At 37.4% G+C, this 17,994-nt stretch overlaps 1 protein-coding gene across 1 annotated transcript in view; it reads left to right on the plus strand.

Moving 5' to 3' along the window:
* Window positions 1-17,994, plus strand: part of LOC121735435 (potassium voltage-gated channel protein Shaw-like) — a 231,603-nt gene that overhangs the window by 55,694 nt on the left and 157,915 nt on the right. Inside the window, exon 3 of the mRNA XM_042126270.1 lies at window positions 6,441-6,573. Within this exon, the coding sequence (XP_041982204.1) occupies window positions 6,441-6,573 (133 nt within the window). The remainder of the gene's footprint in view (window positions 1-6,440; window positions 6,574-17,994) is intronic.

Consider the following 17,994-nt stretch of genomic DNA (forward strand, 5'->3'; position numbering starts at 1 on the left):
TTAATTTGCAAAATTCAATTAAAGTTTAGCGGGTTAAGCGTGTAAATGTGACAAATAGTTTAATAACCTTACTAGATATTTGACCGAGCTTTTCTAAAAAGGATTCCTAGCCAGATCGATTTATCGCGCCCGAAACCCCCTATATACTAAATTTCATGAAAATCGTTGGAGTCGATTCCGAGATTACAATTATATATATATATATATATATATATATATATATATATATATATATATATATATATATATATATATATATCTGTCTGTCTGTCTGTCTGTCTGCTTGTCTGTTACCTCTTCACGCCTAAACGGCTGAACCGATTGGGCTGAAATTTGGTACAGAGATACTTTGAGTCCCGAGAAAGGACATAGGATACTTTTTAACCCGGAAAAATGTACGGTTCCCACGCGAAAAACTAATTTTGACGCACCGGAGTTGCGGGCGTCATCTAGTAATAAAATATACGACACTAAACATTTCAAAATCAGTACAATAGTTTCGTAGCTCATTCCACAAATAATATTCCCACAGAGATGCGAAAACAACTTTTTGCATTCACATTTTGAAATTACAAATTTTAAGTATCCCCCAAAAGCCAGATCAAAGAGCTACTTAGCGATATTGAAATTATGATGGAGGACGCTCCTTTAATATTATCTTCATATTATTATTCCCAAAATGGATTATACAGATTATCTGCGAAAATAAATTCGCGGCCGAATTAATTATTTAACTGATGAAAAAGGTTTTGAAGTCTAGGTCTTTAGTATTTTGAATCTCAACAAAGCTCTTTATGAAACCGCCGTTTATTGAAAACTAGTGATTCGCCTCGGCTCCGCCCGTGGTTCATACATAGCATATACCACTCAGGGACGTCTTAGCTGTACAATGGTGAAAGATTTTTGAAATCGGTCCAGTAGTTTCTGAGATTATTGCGTTCAAGCAAACAAACAAACTCTTCAGCTTTATAAAATTGGTATGATTTCCACTGATTCTTTGCTCCTATTGGTTGCAGCATGATGTTATATTTAAAATAGCCTAAAGCCTTGCTCGGTCAGTAGTTTATCTAACATATTTTTTTTAATTAAAAGCTCCTGAGCTCCTGAGATTAGCGCGTTCAAACAAACAAACAAACCAAATATTTAGCTTTACAGTATTAGTAAAGATAGCTGATGATTTATCACAGAATAACCGATTAAGTGAAAGACTATAATAGTTCTCCATCTGACGTGGCCGCTACGTAAATTTTACGTTTCACTACACTTCGCTACGCCCCGCTACTCCCCGCTACACTTCGCTACGTCTCGCTTCGGCCCGCTTCGCTTGTTCAGCTTGAAGCGATATAACTTCGCCTATTTCGGTTGTACCCTGTTTTACCTTTTACAAGTTATTTTTTGGCTCATAAACAGTTTTGTTGAGTTTTGTTTGGATGACGGCTTGAGGTCTAGTTTTATCTAATTTTGAGTATAATAAAACCTATAGGTATATAACTGAGAACGCATTGAAATCATAATAAATCTGTATTAATCTTATATCTTTAAACGAGCAATTCTTGTATACATATTTATAGTTGGAATCTCGGAATCGGCTCCAAAGATTTTCATGAAATTTAGTATATAGGGGGTGTCGGGGGCGATAAATCGATCTAGCTAGGAATCATTTTTAGAAAATGTCATTTTATTCGTGTTTTATTGAATACCGAGCAAAGCTCGGTCAAATAGCTAGTGTTAATTTAAATTGCAAAATTGGAATTTAGGGTGCAGTTCAAATTAGGAGAAAGCTACTGATGTGGCTTGCGATCCAACGGGAATCTTACATTTTGCCACGATAAAAAGCAGGCTGTAATCAATTGTATCCTTCGTTGTTTACTATCTGCGTTTTTTACTCGGCGAGATGTATGAAATTCTAAGGTACTGTGACCTGTCCACATGTCCACGTTACGACGTCGTCAACGTGGAACGGTGCGGTAACGTGGCACGGTACGTTGTCGTGACGTGAAAATTTACGTCAACGTCACGTAAAAATGCACGTCACGATGTAGCAACATTGTTATTCGTCACCATGCCTTGTAAAACTGTTACATCGTTCACTACTTATCTAGATTTGGATCGAACAATACAATACGTGTTCTGCTTCTGCTATTGTTAAGAAGACACTCTTTCTCCATCTTCTTTTTTTTAAGATAAGATAAGACGTTAAATATTGCTACACCGTAACGTGCATTTTCACGTAACGTGACGTAAATTTTCACGTCACGTCATCGTACCGTGCTACGTTACCGCACCGTTCCACGTTGACGACGTCGTGACGTGGAGATGTGGACAGGCCGTTAGAAGCGTTTTGAATAACGCGTAGCGCTCTGTGCTAATATTTCATATTTACTAACTGTATACCACTATTAACAAATACAAAGCAAAAGTACAGCAATAACGAACATAAATAATAAAAAAGTTAGTTTACGGAGTTGTGTAAACTGAACTAGAAATATGATTGCCGACTGTGATGGAGCGATTCCCGATACATCATCATCACTGACAGCTGCGTGTTGACAGCTACGATTTGACAGCTGTGCTGCCTTTGTCAATCATTAACTTGTCAAAATGTTATAAACGCTGTTTGTACGTGAGTCGGTATCGCCATGCTACTCATAGTTCTACAACACGATACTATATTATAAGGGTTGATTCAGACCGCAACACGACGCGTAGATGCATTTCTAAATTAGTATGGATTTGACAGATTCGCAAGACGTCTGACGCAATTGAAATCTGTCAAATCCATACTAATTTAGAAATGCATCTACGCGTCGCGTTGCTGTCTGAATCAACCATAATACTGCAATGTTTTGGCACTAGAGGCAGCAGCATAAAAAGTAAACAAAAAGTTTGGTTCGACCAATGAGTTTCTAAAATACTAGAGTAGCAATGTCTTACAAAAGATTCTCAGAAATGCGTAACCACTTTTTTGTTCAAAAGACAATGTCAAGTCATATATTCGTTATGTCATTATGTATGTGAGATATGCCTGCAGGCATCTTCGAAGTGGCAACGCGTTGCTACCGTAAACTTCCAATCTAGTTACGTTAGTAACATAGAATATCATTGGGTTCGACGTTGATTCCTATGCAATTGACAGACCAACGTTATTTGGTCGAATATGTCAATTCAATGTTAATTGTGATCTGTCAGCTGGGTTTGACGTAACGCAACCAAACTACTTAGGTCTCCGATTTGCATAGGAATCAACTTCTCTGATAGTACTTCGCGTGCGACATCGCGTTCCCAAACAACGAGCAATGCTCGTCTTTCGAAAGTTTGTTCTTTAGTCTGCTATCGAAATCGGACGTCAATCGGAATTTTAAAAATGCATCAATGCCTAATTATGCCGTATTGAGCTGTAGAAATTCGAATAGAAACGTTGGCCTAGATAATGAACAATTTCTTATCATCAGTACGTCACAGTAAGTAGGAAAAAAGTGGCAAAAATGGAGGGACAAGCAGTATCTATCTTAAAAATATCCCATAATGGCCGGTTGCTTTTTCTCTGTATCCTGTTATATATTGCCACTTCACTTGGAATTAAAATTTACACGTAATTTGTTTAGATATTTCATGTATTCCTATTTAGATTTTTTATTAATGCCACGTCATATACCACGTTTTAGTAACGCAGTCCGCAGACGTCAAACCACCATTTTAGTTTTATTTTATTATTTTAATTCTTACCATCTGTCAATTTTTTTTTTCTCTCTTTTCAAAGTTAAGACCACACCTACTCTGTAAATTCATTTGCTAGTTCTTGACTTCTTGTCGCTATTATTATTTGTTTTTTCTGTAAATAATTTTGTGTTTAGTTTTTTTTTATGAAATAAGGGGGCAAACGAGCAAACGGGTCACCTGATGGAAAGCAACTTCCGTCGCCCATGGACACTCGCAGCATCAGAAGCGCTGCAAATGCGTTGCCGGCCTTTTAAGAGGTAATAAGGTACTAGAGGAGGGTAGGGAAGGTAAGGGAAGAGAGGGGTAGGGAAGGGAAGGGAATAGGGGAGGGGTTAGGGGATTGGGCCTCCGGTAAACTCACTCACTCGGCGAAACACAGTGCAAGCGCTGTTTCACGCCGATTTTCTGTGAGAACGTGGTATTTATCCGGTCGAGCCGGCCCATTCGTGCCGAAGCATGGCTCTCCCACGTATAAAACGTTTAGTAGCGTTGTGAAGCCACTCATTGGCCTCTGCAGAAAATTGTCTTTGGTTTTCTTTAAAAAATCCGCAATTACTTAGTTGCCAACCAAATAGATGACGTCATCAACTATGTAGCGCCAAAATTCGTTTATCGGGCGGCAGCCGTACATTTTTATAGGATGAAAAGTATCCTATGTCCTTTCCCGGGACTCAAAGTATCTCCATACCAAATCTCATCAAAATCAGTTCAGCGGTTTAAGCGTGAAGAGGTAGTAGACAGACAGACACACTTTCACATTTATAATAAATAAATAAATAATAAAATTTTATTTTTCACACAACTTAACATAGTAGGTATTTAACATATTAAATTGGAGTGTGAACTGGAGCCTAAGCTAGGATACCCTGTGTTTCAGGTCTCCATAATATTAGTATGGACGAATAAGTAAGAGCCTCCTAAAATGCCAGTGCACTATCAGTAATTGCTGTACCCATTTGAGGTTTCTAATATAAGTGACGTGGGCTCGAGCGAGGTCGCTTATGAAAGCGTCCCCAATTTCTCACTCATAAAGAGCAGCTAAAGCTATATTGAAATATTACGAGCAGACAAATCTCCTGATGGAGAGCCCATGTTCAGCAAATGTAAAATTGCCACTTTGAGTGAATAAAACTTCCTTCTAACAGTTCACTTATTTGAAATTTCAGAAGTTTGATACCTATTTTGAAAAAGACAATAATATAGTACACTGTGATAGTAGCAACGCTAAAAAAGCTATTTTTGTAATTTATTTCCATGGGCTAGCTGCGCCACAGCGTCATGAATTTGCCCACACGATATTTAAAAAAAAGTTATTCTTTCAGCTCTGCTACTTTCACAGTAAACTCTATACAGGGGACTCATAGGCACCCTCAAGTATTATGCCTTTCTTTTGTTACACTCTGTATACAGTTCAATTTAAAACAACTTATTTTAAAACGCATCCAGCTTCATTTAAAATGCATTCAGCTTAATTTAAAACGCATGCAGATTACGTTAAAACGCAACCAGCTTATTTTAAAACGCGGATGCGCTTAAGCTGGATAGCTTATTTTGAAACGCATCACACCGCCACGTTTCGTTTTGTGTGAGCTGACCCTTATGTGAAACAAGATCTCGAAGTTCAAATGTTTGACTGATTTAATTAAGTGATACCGACGTTTGGAATGTAATGGCTAGGGCGGTAATGGTTCGGCGGTTTGGGCGGAAGGGCGGAAGTCAGAGTCAGGTGTATCGTTCTTATCCGAAATTGATCTGAGCATCTTGTTTAGAAGTTCAGTCTTGATTTTAAATTGCTTAAATTATGCTAATTTTAACTTGGTGGAGCGAATGTGTTGGCGAGGGAATTTCGTTAGTTTCGAGGTCAAAGGGATTTTAGCTTCGTAGCCCAGCCACAGGAATGGATGGAAAAAAAAAGAAATGTTAGCACCATAATCCTGCATTGTGCTATCGAAGTTTCTGAGAACGGCAAGATGAAATGACATCAGTGGGCTTCGGCCTGACCGAGCATGCTATCTCGCCCAGTCAGAAGATCTTCCTTTTCGGCCGCCACTACATCTAAAGAAAAAAGAAGGAAACGTCGAAAGTCTATTAAATTAATTATCAAATTTAATAGATTTTAGTTAGAGTAAGGCCGACCATAGACGGACCTTATCTTGCAGTCGAAACTGACTGCAAAATGCGGTTCCGCTCGAGCAGTTCTTGAGCGGTCGGTGCAGATTTCAACGACCGCTCTAGAGCAGTCGGTTCCGACTGAAACTTACGGTTCGTGAATGGCCAGTCTTAAAATATAGGTTACTAGCTGTCCCGGCAAACGTTTCATTGCCATATAAAGTATTTCGCCCGTATTATTCTATTGAAGTGACTAAATAAGTATGTCACCATGGCAACGTCCATCGCTATCCCGTCGCACAAACAATGGTCGCCGTCAGTCTCGACTTGTAATAATTTACTATTATTTATTCAACAAACGCACTTATCAATATAAAAAGTACCCAGTAGCCGATTCTCAGACCCACTGAATATGCATATAAAATTTGGTTAAAATCAGTAAAACCGTTTCGGAGGAGTACGGTGACTAACACGAGAATTTTATACATAAGATCATGATTTAAGTGGTTAAGTAAATTTTTTATCATGAAAATATATAAAATAATTTCTTGTTATCGAAATGCGGGAAGCCTAAGTCAGCAAAAAAGGTCTAATGATGATCATCTTTCCAGAACTGGCAAGCTGCACTACCCCACAAATGTCTGCGGGCCACTGTTCGAGGAGGAGCTGGAGTTCTGGGGCCTGGACTCCAACCAGGTGGAGCCCTGCTGCTGGTCTACATACAGCATACACAGGGACACTCAGGTAAGGTAGACCTATCCACATACTAGCTAAGAACCGAGCTTTATGACGGCTCGCGCTTTTTTTCTACGTGGTAATAATCTTGGCAGTTTTTTTATATTTTAATAGTAATCAAACCTTGACTGATCGATATTAATTGATAACACTTCTAGTATTTATGTGCATGATGGAAGAGACTGGTCTCCACGACACAGGGAATCCTAGTGTGGAGATCAGAGTTTGTATAAGATTAGCGTGTAAGTTTCTTTAAGCGAAATAAAGATTTGTTTGTTTGTTTGTTTGTTCTACATATAAATAAAAATTACTATGTTAAAGCACAAATCGATAGTCGTGATAGTTTTTCTATAAAGTGTACCACAAAAGTACGTGGGAAAGCCATGCTTCGGCACGAATAAGCCAGCTCAACCGGAGAAATGCCACGTTCTCACAGAAAACCGGCGTAAAACAGCGCTTGCACTGTGTTTCGCCGAGTGAGTGAGTTTACCGGAGGCCCAATCCCCTACCCCATTCCCTTCCCTACCCTCCCCTATTCCCTTCCCTTCCCTAACCTCCCCTATTCCCTTCCCTTCCCTACCCCTCTCTTCCCTTACCTTCCCTACCCTCCTCTAGTACCCTATTACCTCTTAAAAGGCCGGCAACGCATTTGCAGCTCTTCTGATGCTGCGAGTGTCCATGGGCGACGGAAGTTGCTTTCCATCATTTGACCCGTTTGCTCGTTTGCCCCTTTATTTCAAGAAAAAAAGTGCTCAGGTTGTGTCCTTAACACTAGAGAAACCTCTAACATAGATTATCCGTTTTCCTAAAAGTCTAAATGCCTTAGAATAGTCTAAGGTATTTTAGGTCACGTTCAGTTCTTAAATCACTCAGTTTAGATATTCAGCAATTTGGTGCCTTCTGTTTTAAGTGAGTTATGCCTATCCAAATAGTAATTGCGCCAAAAATTGCGGCCGCAATATATAAACCCTAAAATCTAAATACAAGTAAAAATAATTACGCAATAATTTAGTGTCTAAACACACTAGGCCGAAAATACGCGGCCGAAGTTCGGCATGATTCCGCCCGAAATGTATTTTTCTCACGAACGTCAACTTTCTTCCCACTGCGCTTACCGATGCTGTCGTTTTCCGCCTCCGTCGATGAAAAAATAATATGCGCACTATGGACAGTAAATAAAAAAACCTCAGATCACATGTTTGTTAACAGCCAACAATCACATAATGATCTGAGACATTTCTTATTTTCCTGCCCTAGGTGCGTAATGCCGAAATTACGTCGCGTTATATTGTAAGCGCATTGTTGACTCATACCGAACTTCGGCCACGTATTTTCGGCCTAGTCTGTTTAGACATTAAGACTATTGAAAATGTTTACACAATAAGTATTATACAATGTTTAATCCTTGTTCGATACGTTCGAAACTTGCGAAATGAAATCTTTGTGTAAGTTTTTTTTTGTTACTAGCTGTACGAAAACTCTTACTTTGACCGTTGGAACCGTACAGTTTTTATGGTATAACTATTATAAACTGTATGTCACTATTACTATTTATATTATCAGATAGAATTTCCTAAACCTTTTACCCGACAATCTATATTATATATATAAAACTCAAAGGTGACTGACTGATTGACATAGTGATCTATCAACGCACAGCCCAAACCACTGGACGGATCGGGCTGAAATTTGGCCTGCAGGTAGATGTTATGACGTAGGCATCCGCTAAGAAAGGATTTTGATAAATTCCAACCCCAAGGGGTTCAAATAGGGGATGAAAGTTTGTATATAATAATACTTCTTAACGCGAGCGAAGCCGCGGGCAAAAGCTCGTAAAATAATAAAGCTCTTATTTACACCTACACGTTGTAAAAACAAGAGCAGTATTTTTAAGCTGCTGTAAATTGCGTTTAAGGCTGCATTTTCAGGCAAAGTCGCGGGTCGTATCCGTCGTACATTTAGGTCTTAGTGCTCTACTTACGGTCTAGAAATCTAGAGCATGACTGCTGCCAAGACTACCACTTACTTTGCTGTTAATTTTCCAAAAATTCTAAAATAAGGAGTAGATTTCAACTGCTTGGGAATCAAATATTTTGCCACGATAAAAAGGTACGTTTTTTCTGTGGTCTACTCTAACACGTAACATAACATTGTATTTAAATTACTGCTTTTTTGAAAATTTGGCTATCATACGTCATTTTGACACCATACAACGTAGCTGATCTGACCCTGTGACATCATGCTTTATCAAGCAGCCTGTGTCCCTCTTCGTGGTATCATCTCAGGTATTTAATGTCATCAAAACTAGTTCAGCAATCAGTAAATCATAATTCTAGTCACCTGGCAAAGATGAATCAAGATTGAGGAAAAAGGCATTGTATTTATTTCCGCATCACTAAATAGCGTTTGTTTCGTGAAAAATCGTACACGATTCTTTGGTAGAGCAGATTTATTACTTATATTATGTGCGTGGAATTGTGATTTTCCTGAAACAATACTTCCGTTTATTTAGTATGAAGTCAGTGTTTGCAGTATGTTTAACAATTTTTTTTTAATGAAAATAAGGGGGCAAACGAGCAAACGGGTCATCTGATGGAAAGCAACTTCCGTCGCCCATGGACACTCGCAGCATCAGAAGAGCTGCAGGTGCGTTGCCGGCCTTTTAAGAGGGAATACGCTCTTTTCTTGAAGGGTTGCAGGTCGTATAGGTCCGGAAATACTGCTGGTGACAGGCTGTGATATGATCAGTATTATTATATCGATCAAGACGTATCTAAAGAGTAAAGATACATCTCAAGCTCAAAACCAACATTGCTGTTTAGTCCTTATAGAGTAGGTACGTATAAGAAATATACATACAAAAATAATTTTCGAAAAATACCCTTCTTTAAACGTTTTGTGATACACTAGAAAAACATAATATTATAACAAAACACTATTAAATAAAATATCACATTTACGATCTTACCACAAAAGATTAAACATCTGTTGAACAGTTGTTTTGAGACCACTTTGTACTGAATTTTTCTCTAATCAATTTAGTACAAAATGGTCATCAAATCAATACAATACAAATTTTGTAGTAAGACCGTAAAACTTAAAAACTTAGCATTCAAAACACTCATACAGCCATTTTGAATATCAAAATATGTTCAGCTAAAGTAAGATTAATTTGAATGGACGGAAAGTTCTGCCGCAGAGCACGCGAAGAGGTATGATAATTTAATTACGTTTTGCGAACTATGCGCGGTGTTTATGTTTTGGTTTGTTGACTTAAAGGTTATTCGCTTAATTCAAACTTTTAGTTAGTATTTGAGTTAGAATCAAAATTAAATAAATTGTAGACTTTACAGCTTAAGTCAGGATAATGATTTTACAAACCAGCCTTTATTATTATTATATTTTAATAACAATTATTATTTATTTATACGAACTTTAAGTTCACAGAATTTAAGAGCAAACTTAAATTTGTAGGACCGCCAATTTGCGCAGATCCTTTCTTTTTGTGCTCTGTATGATGTTATAATGTGCAAATAAAGAATTAATTATAATTATTATTATTTTTTGAATATATACCATGAAACATGATGACAATATTTCTTCAAATCTTTGTCTTTCGAGATACATTTTGCAATGTAAAATCTAAAGACAAAACATTCTATGTTACAACAGCTTATTTATTGTTATACACATTTTTCCGGGATAAGAAGTATCCTATGTCCTTTCACGAAACTCAAAGTATCTTCATACCAAATTTTATCAAAATAGATTCAATAGTTTGGGTCTGAAAAGGAGCAGACAGACATACTTTCGCAGTTATAATATTATATTAGTATGGTTTATAATAATTATAGTACCTATCATACTGTTTCTCTCAGCTACTCCCAACGGACGTTCGGCCATCTCCATACAAACGCCACCGTTCTTTGTGTCTGAATCTCATTACTGGTTCTGCTGATACCTTTTGAACCTTAACGCCTTGTAATAAAGTTGAATATCGTATACACCTGTGAATGCACTGGGAGTTAGGACTTGAGCGTTTAAGCCGGCTTTAGTGTAATGATAATTTTGCTTTCCGAATTGCTGGAAAAATATCCGGTTACTGAGGGATTTTTTTTGCGGCCCCTACTGTGGGACCTCTTGTTCCCCCTTCCGAAGGGAAGAGCCAATTCTTTACATGTTTCGTTATATCTAAACAGTTTTTTACTGAGGGATTGTTAATGTAACTTTTCCGCACTGTAAGTTTAACACATTCAAATCAACGCCACCTCTAGTTTCTGCACTAATTAACATAAACTCAAAACTCTAAATCTAAATTAATGTGAGTAAACTGAGAACTAAAATCACTTATTAATTAACTAGCTGACGCCCGCAACTCCGTTTATCGCACGGGAAGCGTACATTTTTCCGGGATAAAATTATACTTTGTCCTTTCTCGGGACTCAAAGTATCTCCATACCAAATTTCAGCAAAATCGCTTCAGCGGTTTGGGCGTGAAGAGGTAACAGACAGACAGACACACTTTCGCATTGATAATATTAGTATGGAAGTATGGATAGTTACTTCGTAGGTTCTAAATAGTTGTCAAAATTCTAAATTAACCTAGATTCATTAAATCCTCAAACTAGCTTTTCTATCACCTAAAATCTAGATAAGTCGCCGGATTAGATACCTTTGTAGCTAGCGATGTGACGTCACAGACATGACGTCACTTATCTCCCCAATAATCTACACAGTAAAAGATATACAGTAGTGTAAGTCCAGCCGAGTCTTTAAATCAAATCGGCTCTTCTTGTTACTTCCCAAGTTGTGCTGCAGTGGTCAACGGATAGTTCTGCAAACATTTATTGTAAAAACCACAAATGCAAAAATTTCATATATTTAAAATTTATTGGGAAGACAAACTTAACTGACAAGACGATCATTACCACTTCTATATTCACCACTTTTATAGCAATTAAACGAATTGTATTGAATTGTCGTATGAAGCGCGGCTAGTACTGCATTATTCTAAACGCTGAATGTAAGTTTTATTACTTCTGAATCTCTATTAATTCTTCAAGCCCCATAAGAGCACCGGTGATCGCCACAACAATAGAATACAATAGCATTTCCTGGAAACTGTGATCGAAGTATTAACACATTAGCAACATTTTGTATAGCGTCGAATCAGCTACTATTCGTTATCACAAGAGGCGTTGTTTTGATCCCATAGTATAAATTATAGTTTACAACTTGTACATATTCCTATGATGAGAAGTGCCAAAAACTGACATTCAGCCCTTTGTTCACTAAGGTTATCTGAAAGCATGTTCATATGTGCGTACGACAGATTTAGGCAGTCGAGTGTTAAGACGATCTACTATATGTTATTACACTGGGACATATCTGTGTAGCTTTGTTCAAAGAAGCCACATTTGTCGGCTTATCAGGCGGGATTACTGAATCTCTGGGTATCCTTGTGAAGCATGTTGCCATTATAGGATATTGGTTGAATATTTTTCATTTCATCTTAAATAAAATAAATAAATAAATAAACGTTTATTCCCCTTTTTTGACCATTACACCCCAAGAATAATACAATTCGGCGGCGGCAAAATGGCGGTACCCACAATTTGCTTAACATTCCTGCATCGCGCTATCGAAGTTTTCTGCGCGCGTCAGTATATATACGACAGCTGAAATGTATCACAAGGGCTCCGGCCTGACCGAGCATATCACCTCGCTCGGTCGGAAGATCTTCCTATGCGGCCACCACGCATTATTCCCACATTGGTGACCCTCGACAGAACACGCCTCCTTCATCATCATCACTCCCCGCCCCACCCTACGAGACTCATACACAGCACACACCCTAAAGTATTTCACTTACTTTTGTTATACCCTGTATACTAATATTATGAACCTGAAGTGTTTGTATGTTTGAAAGTGCTAATCTCAGGAACCGCTTGTTCGATTGAAAAAATATTTTTGTGTTGGATAGCCCATATATCGAGGGAGGCCTTAAACTCATAAATAATGCCGTTTTTTTTTATTTTCCTGATTATTCATGTTATGATTGAATTTACTTTTAGTTGAAAATACGAACTTAAAATGCCTAATATCTCGGCTCCGATATAGTTTAGCTATATGTCCCCCATAATAAAGTTTACTCCCCTTCATATGTTCTTTCATATAATGCCGGTTTGGTGAGTGGCCGCGAAATTTGAAAATGACGCCAATATTACCCATTACCCAAACCCCTTTAACGTACAAGTACAAGATTGCAGATATAGAATACAAAACAATCCACATTCCACAGTAAGTAAATGTTACAGTGTATAGTGTATACGACAATACAAAAATATTATGCATATTTATTAATGGCATAACAAGATTTCAAAGCCCAACGAAGCAAGGCAGGGAGTGTAATGATCAAAAACTGAATTGGCATCCACTCAGGTAGTGACCGCGGTTCGCAGTCCCTGATTTTCAGTGGATCCAGACTGTCAGGTGAATGACAGACCACACAAGTCACCAGTCCTCTTTTAATAAATATATAATACAAAATAATATACATATACCTACAGACATATTGTGTACTAATAATTGCTAAGTATAAGTACTTAATATATGTGTACTTTATGTAATAACTTCAATAACTTAATATTAGATGTCTTCTGTTCCTCTTACGAGAAAAAACCCGCTAGAACCATATATTTTTCGTCGTTAATAAGTGCCATCGCTATAAAAGGTGTAACAAAACTAAATAAACGGTTCCGCAGTTTGAGCGTGAAGAGGTTACAGACAGACAGACAGACGGACGGACAGACAGACAGACAGATACACTTTCGAATTTATAATATTAGTATGGATGTATGGAAGTATGGATTTATACTTGATGATGACATGACCTCGTTAAAATATAGGTTTCGATATCAAGATTATTTGTAGCTATAAAATATACATCTCCGTAATATTATGTATACAGTATACACCCCTTACTGATGAAATATACATTAAGTATACATAAAGAACCGGACAAAGGAAGGTTCGATATTCAGGTGACCTTGAGGAGAAAAATGTATTGTGTTACCTACAGAGTACAGACTACAAACACATCAGCGTATTATCTACATAATTTCATTACAAACTAGCTGTCCCGGTGAACTTCGTGTCACTTTAAAACCTTCCCTGGACTTCTACGAATATTTTAAGACTAAAATTAGCCCAATCCGTTCAGCCGTTTTCGAGTTTTAGCGTTACTAACACAATTGAAAATCCATTTTTATATACAGTGTGTAACAAAAATAAGTGATAATACTTTAGGGTTTAATACTTTACGTGTTCCTTGTAGAGAGTTCACTGTGAAAGTAGCAGCGCTGAAAGACGAAAATTTTTTTTCACTTTTATATGGACAAGCGCCCGAGCGTCATGAGTTACCCCCATACAAAAGTGAAAAAAAATTTTAGTCTTTCAGCGCTGCTATTTTCACAGTGAATTCTCTACAAGGAACACGTACACACCCTAAAGTATTATCACTTATTTTTGTTACACCCTGTAAGTATAAAAGTGTTGTTTTTAGACTTTTTCAGGAAAATTTAATTTTTTTTTTAGAATTTTTCTCTCCGTAAGAACCATCCTCGTACTTCAAGGAATATTTTAAAAAAGAATTAGCGAAATCGGTCCTACCGTTCTCGAGTTTTGCGCTTAGCAACACATTCAGCGACTCATTTTTATTTTATAGATATTGTTTTTAAGATAAAGAGGGATCTATACTAATATTGTAAATGTGAAAGTGTGTCTGTCTGTTACCACTTCACGTCCAAATCGCTAAACTGATTTTGCTGAAATCTTTGTATGAGAATACTTTGAGTCCCGGAAAAGGACATAGGATACTTCATACGACCTGCAAACCTTCAAGAAAAGAGCGTATACCCTCTTAAAAGGCCGGCAACGCACCTGCAGCTCTTCTGATGTTGCGATTGTCCATGGGCGACGGTAGTTGCTTACCATCAGGTGACCCGTTTGCTCGTTTGCCCCCTTATTTAATAAAGAAAAAATACTTTTCACAATTTTTGCAATAAAATATTTTTAATGCAACGGAGTTGTTGGTGTCAAGTACTTGCAATGAAATTCAATAATAATGAAATTTGACGACCTCTGTGGCTCAGTGGGCGGGCTGTTGGTAGCTCAAGCCGGGGGTTGCGGGTTCGAATCCCGCCGAAGGAACAAAAAGTTTTCAAAGTTCCTGGGTCATGGGTGTGTATTAAATATGTGTATCATATAATAAAAATCTTAAATATATTATGTATAGTATAAAAGTATTAAATATATTTCCGTTGTCTGGTACCCGTAATACAAGTCCTTCAGGTACTTAGCACGGGGCCAGACTGACGTGGTGTGAAGCGTCCATAGATATTATTATTATTATTATTAATTATTGGGCAATACCATTGATAAACTTATTTATTTTGCAGTAAGATTAACAGCTGTACACAAAAATAATTTTGATATGATTATTATCTGACAAATATTACATTAAATTAAAATTAAGTTATCGTTAAATATTTCTGTATGCGGCTGTAAGTCAGTGGACCGTTGATATTTCAAATCAGTTTCAGATAATTCTATGCACAGACATACAAAATTATTATATCATAAATTATGTCTGTGATTGATGTTAGATCTCTCTGCATTCTCTAGCTCAGCAAATTATAAAAATTGATAAAATATTATATTCTAAGAATCTAGGCTTTGACTGAACTTATTTTAATTAAACTTTTCCGATTGCACTGTCACGACCGCGGCCAAACTTCTGGAAGGACGCCATGGAGCGAGCCCAAACTTTATATTCAAAATTGTAGCGAAAACTTGAAAATTGTGATTTACTCATAAATGATATTGGTACCAGAGAAAATTTTGTACCTGATTTTTTTTTATGAAATAAGGAGGCAAACGGGTCGCAAAGCAATTTCCGTCGCTCATGGACACTCGCAGCATCAGAAGAGCTGCAGGTGCGTTGCTGGCCTTTTAAGAGGGAATAGGGGAAGGAATTATAGGGGGGGGTAGGGAAGGGAAAAGGGTAGGGGATTGGGCCTCCGGTAAACTCACTCACTCGGCGAAACACAGCGCAAGCGCTGTTTCACGCCGGTTTTCTGTGAGCCCGTGGTATTTCTCCAGTCAAGCCGGCCTATTTGTGCCGAAGCATGGCTCTCCCACGTCAAAGAACTTATTTTACATAATATAGAACTAGCTGATATTCCAATGCGGAGAAATTCGTAAATCGTTCGGGGAGCCTTGCGATTTGCATTTTGCAGCGATAAAACTACACACTATGTCCTTCCGGGCCTTAAAGTATCTCTAAACAAAATTTCATTTTAATCGGTTCAGCGTATTAAGCGTGAAGATAAAATCGGTATACAGACAAATATTCACATATTTTATAAGAATGACTAGCTGTGCCGGTGAACTTCGTGTCACTTTAAAACCTTCCCTGGACTTCTACGAATATTTTAACACTAAAATTTGCCCAATCCGTTCAGCCGTTTTCGAGTTTTAACGTTACTAACACAACTGAAAATTCATTTTTATTTATTATAGTACCTGGATGACCGAGCTTTGCTCGGTATAGCAAACGCTCATTGACTTCGTGTTACTTAACAACGCCATCTGCTGGAATAGCTTTAGCTGTTGTTGTGTCGTTAAAGCAATTAGTTGCTCACGAAATAGTTTTATTATTCGCCAATAGATGTCAGGAAGAGTCATATTTTTCAGTTTATCGATTATCGATAAAACACGAATAAAAATACATTTACTAAAATTATTCCTAGCTAGATCGATTTATCGCCCCCGAAACCCCCTATATACTAAATTTCATGAAAATTGTTGGAGCCGATTCCGAGATTCCAATCATATATATACAAGAATTGCTCGTTTAAAGATATAAGATAGATGACTTGAATAGTAGTAACAAGTTCTCTTCGCTGTCACAAAACTTTACACTCTAAGTAATAAGATGATAAAGTTGTTTTATTGAGCTGTATTTTCAGATAATACGAACAGACAGACACTAAACATTTTATATACGACACATATATTATATAATAGCACAACTAGTTTACATTATTTAGTACAAAAGATAGTATCGGCACAGAATATAACATATTAGTAGTGTATCGGTTACTTTTTAAGATGAAATAGCGGCGTCATACTTGACGACAAAGTCGGAAACAGTTGGCATTAACGACATACATGTCCATTGGATGCATGATTTTTGCCTTGCGAGACTATAATCAGAATAATATTCTATTATACTTAGTAAACTTTAAACAATTATAGCTGCACTCAGAGAAATATTTTAATGATAATTATTTATTTTACTTTAATGTAATGAAGAGTTTGACAAAAAATATCGACGTAATCCGAATCTACATTAAATTAAAAATAAGTAATCATCACTATGAGTGCAGCCGCTAGTTTTGCCACGGGGATCAAATCCAACAAGTGAAAATATCTAAACAACTAGCATTAAATGAGCTCAAGTAGTTTAAGAACATTAGCACGAAGTGTGCGAGCATTACCGCATACCGCGGCCCCATCAAAGATAAAAGCGTCTTCGAATTGACTGAGAATATAGAGCTATGGAGTTTAGATATTATGGCGAAAATCTATACTAATATTATAAATGTGAAAGTGTGTCTGTTACCTCTTCACGCTGAACCGATTCTGATGAATTTGGTATGGAGAAATGAAAATATTTATTTCTAAATAGGTTAACAAAGTTAACACTTTTAGGCCCACTTGCGCCGATATGAGTTAAAGTTAACTCTGAGTTAAACATCATGTTATATCTGTCACTCACCAAGTGAGTGATAGAGATGACATGATGTTTAACTCAGAGTTAACTTTAACCCAGGTCTACGCAAGTCCGCCTTAGAATGTATACATGAGGCACCACCGGTTCGGGAACTAACCCGGCGAGAAGAACCGCGGCGGCGTAAGCAACTCGCTCGGGGCCATCTTTTACCAAAAAGGTGAAAAATAACAATAATAGCTTAAGCATTACACTAGGTACCTATGTAAAAAAGTTGTACACTTATATAAAAGCGGCGGATGGTTTGTGGAGAGTGTAGATACATTGAGTCCTGGGAAAGGACATATCATATTTTTATCCCGGAAAAATGTGTGGTTCTCGCGCGATTGCGGATTTGTGCACAAAACGGAGTTGTGGGCAAAAACTAGTATTCTATGTACCAGCGGTTTGGACGTGAAGAGGTAACAGACAGACACACTTTCGCATTTATAATATTAGTATGGATTTTATAGTTCACTTCTATTAGCTTCTGCAATCTGCATGCAATATCTCCATATAGCCGGGATTGATTCGTTTTAGATCAAAGGCTAACATCAAACATAAAGGTGCTCCCTCACCTCGAGCATGCGCGTGTA

The sequence above is a fragment of the Aricia agestis genome, chromosome 17 (assembly GCF_905147365.1).
Source record: "Aricia agestis chromosome 17, ilAriAges1.1, whole genome shotgun sequence".
NCBI lineage: Eukaryota > Metazoa > Arthropoda > Insecta > Lepidoptera > Lycaenidae > Aricia > Aricia agestis.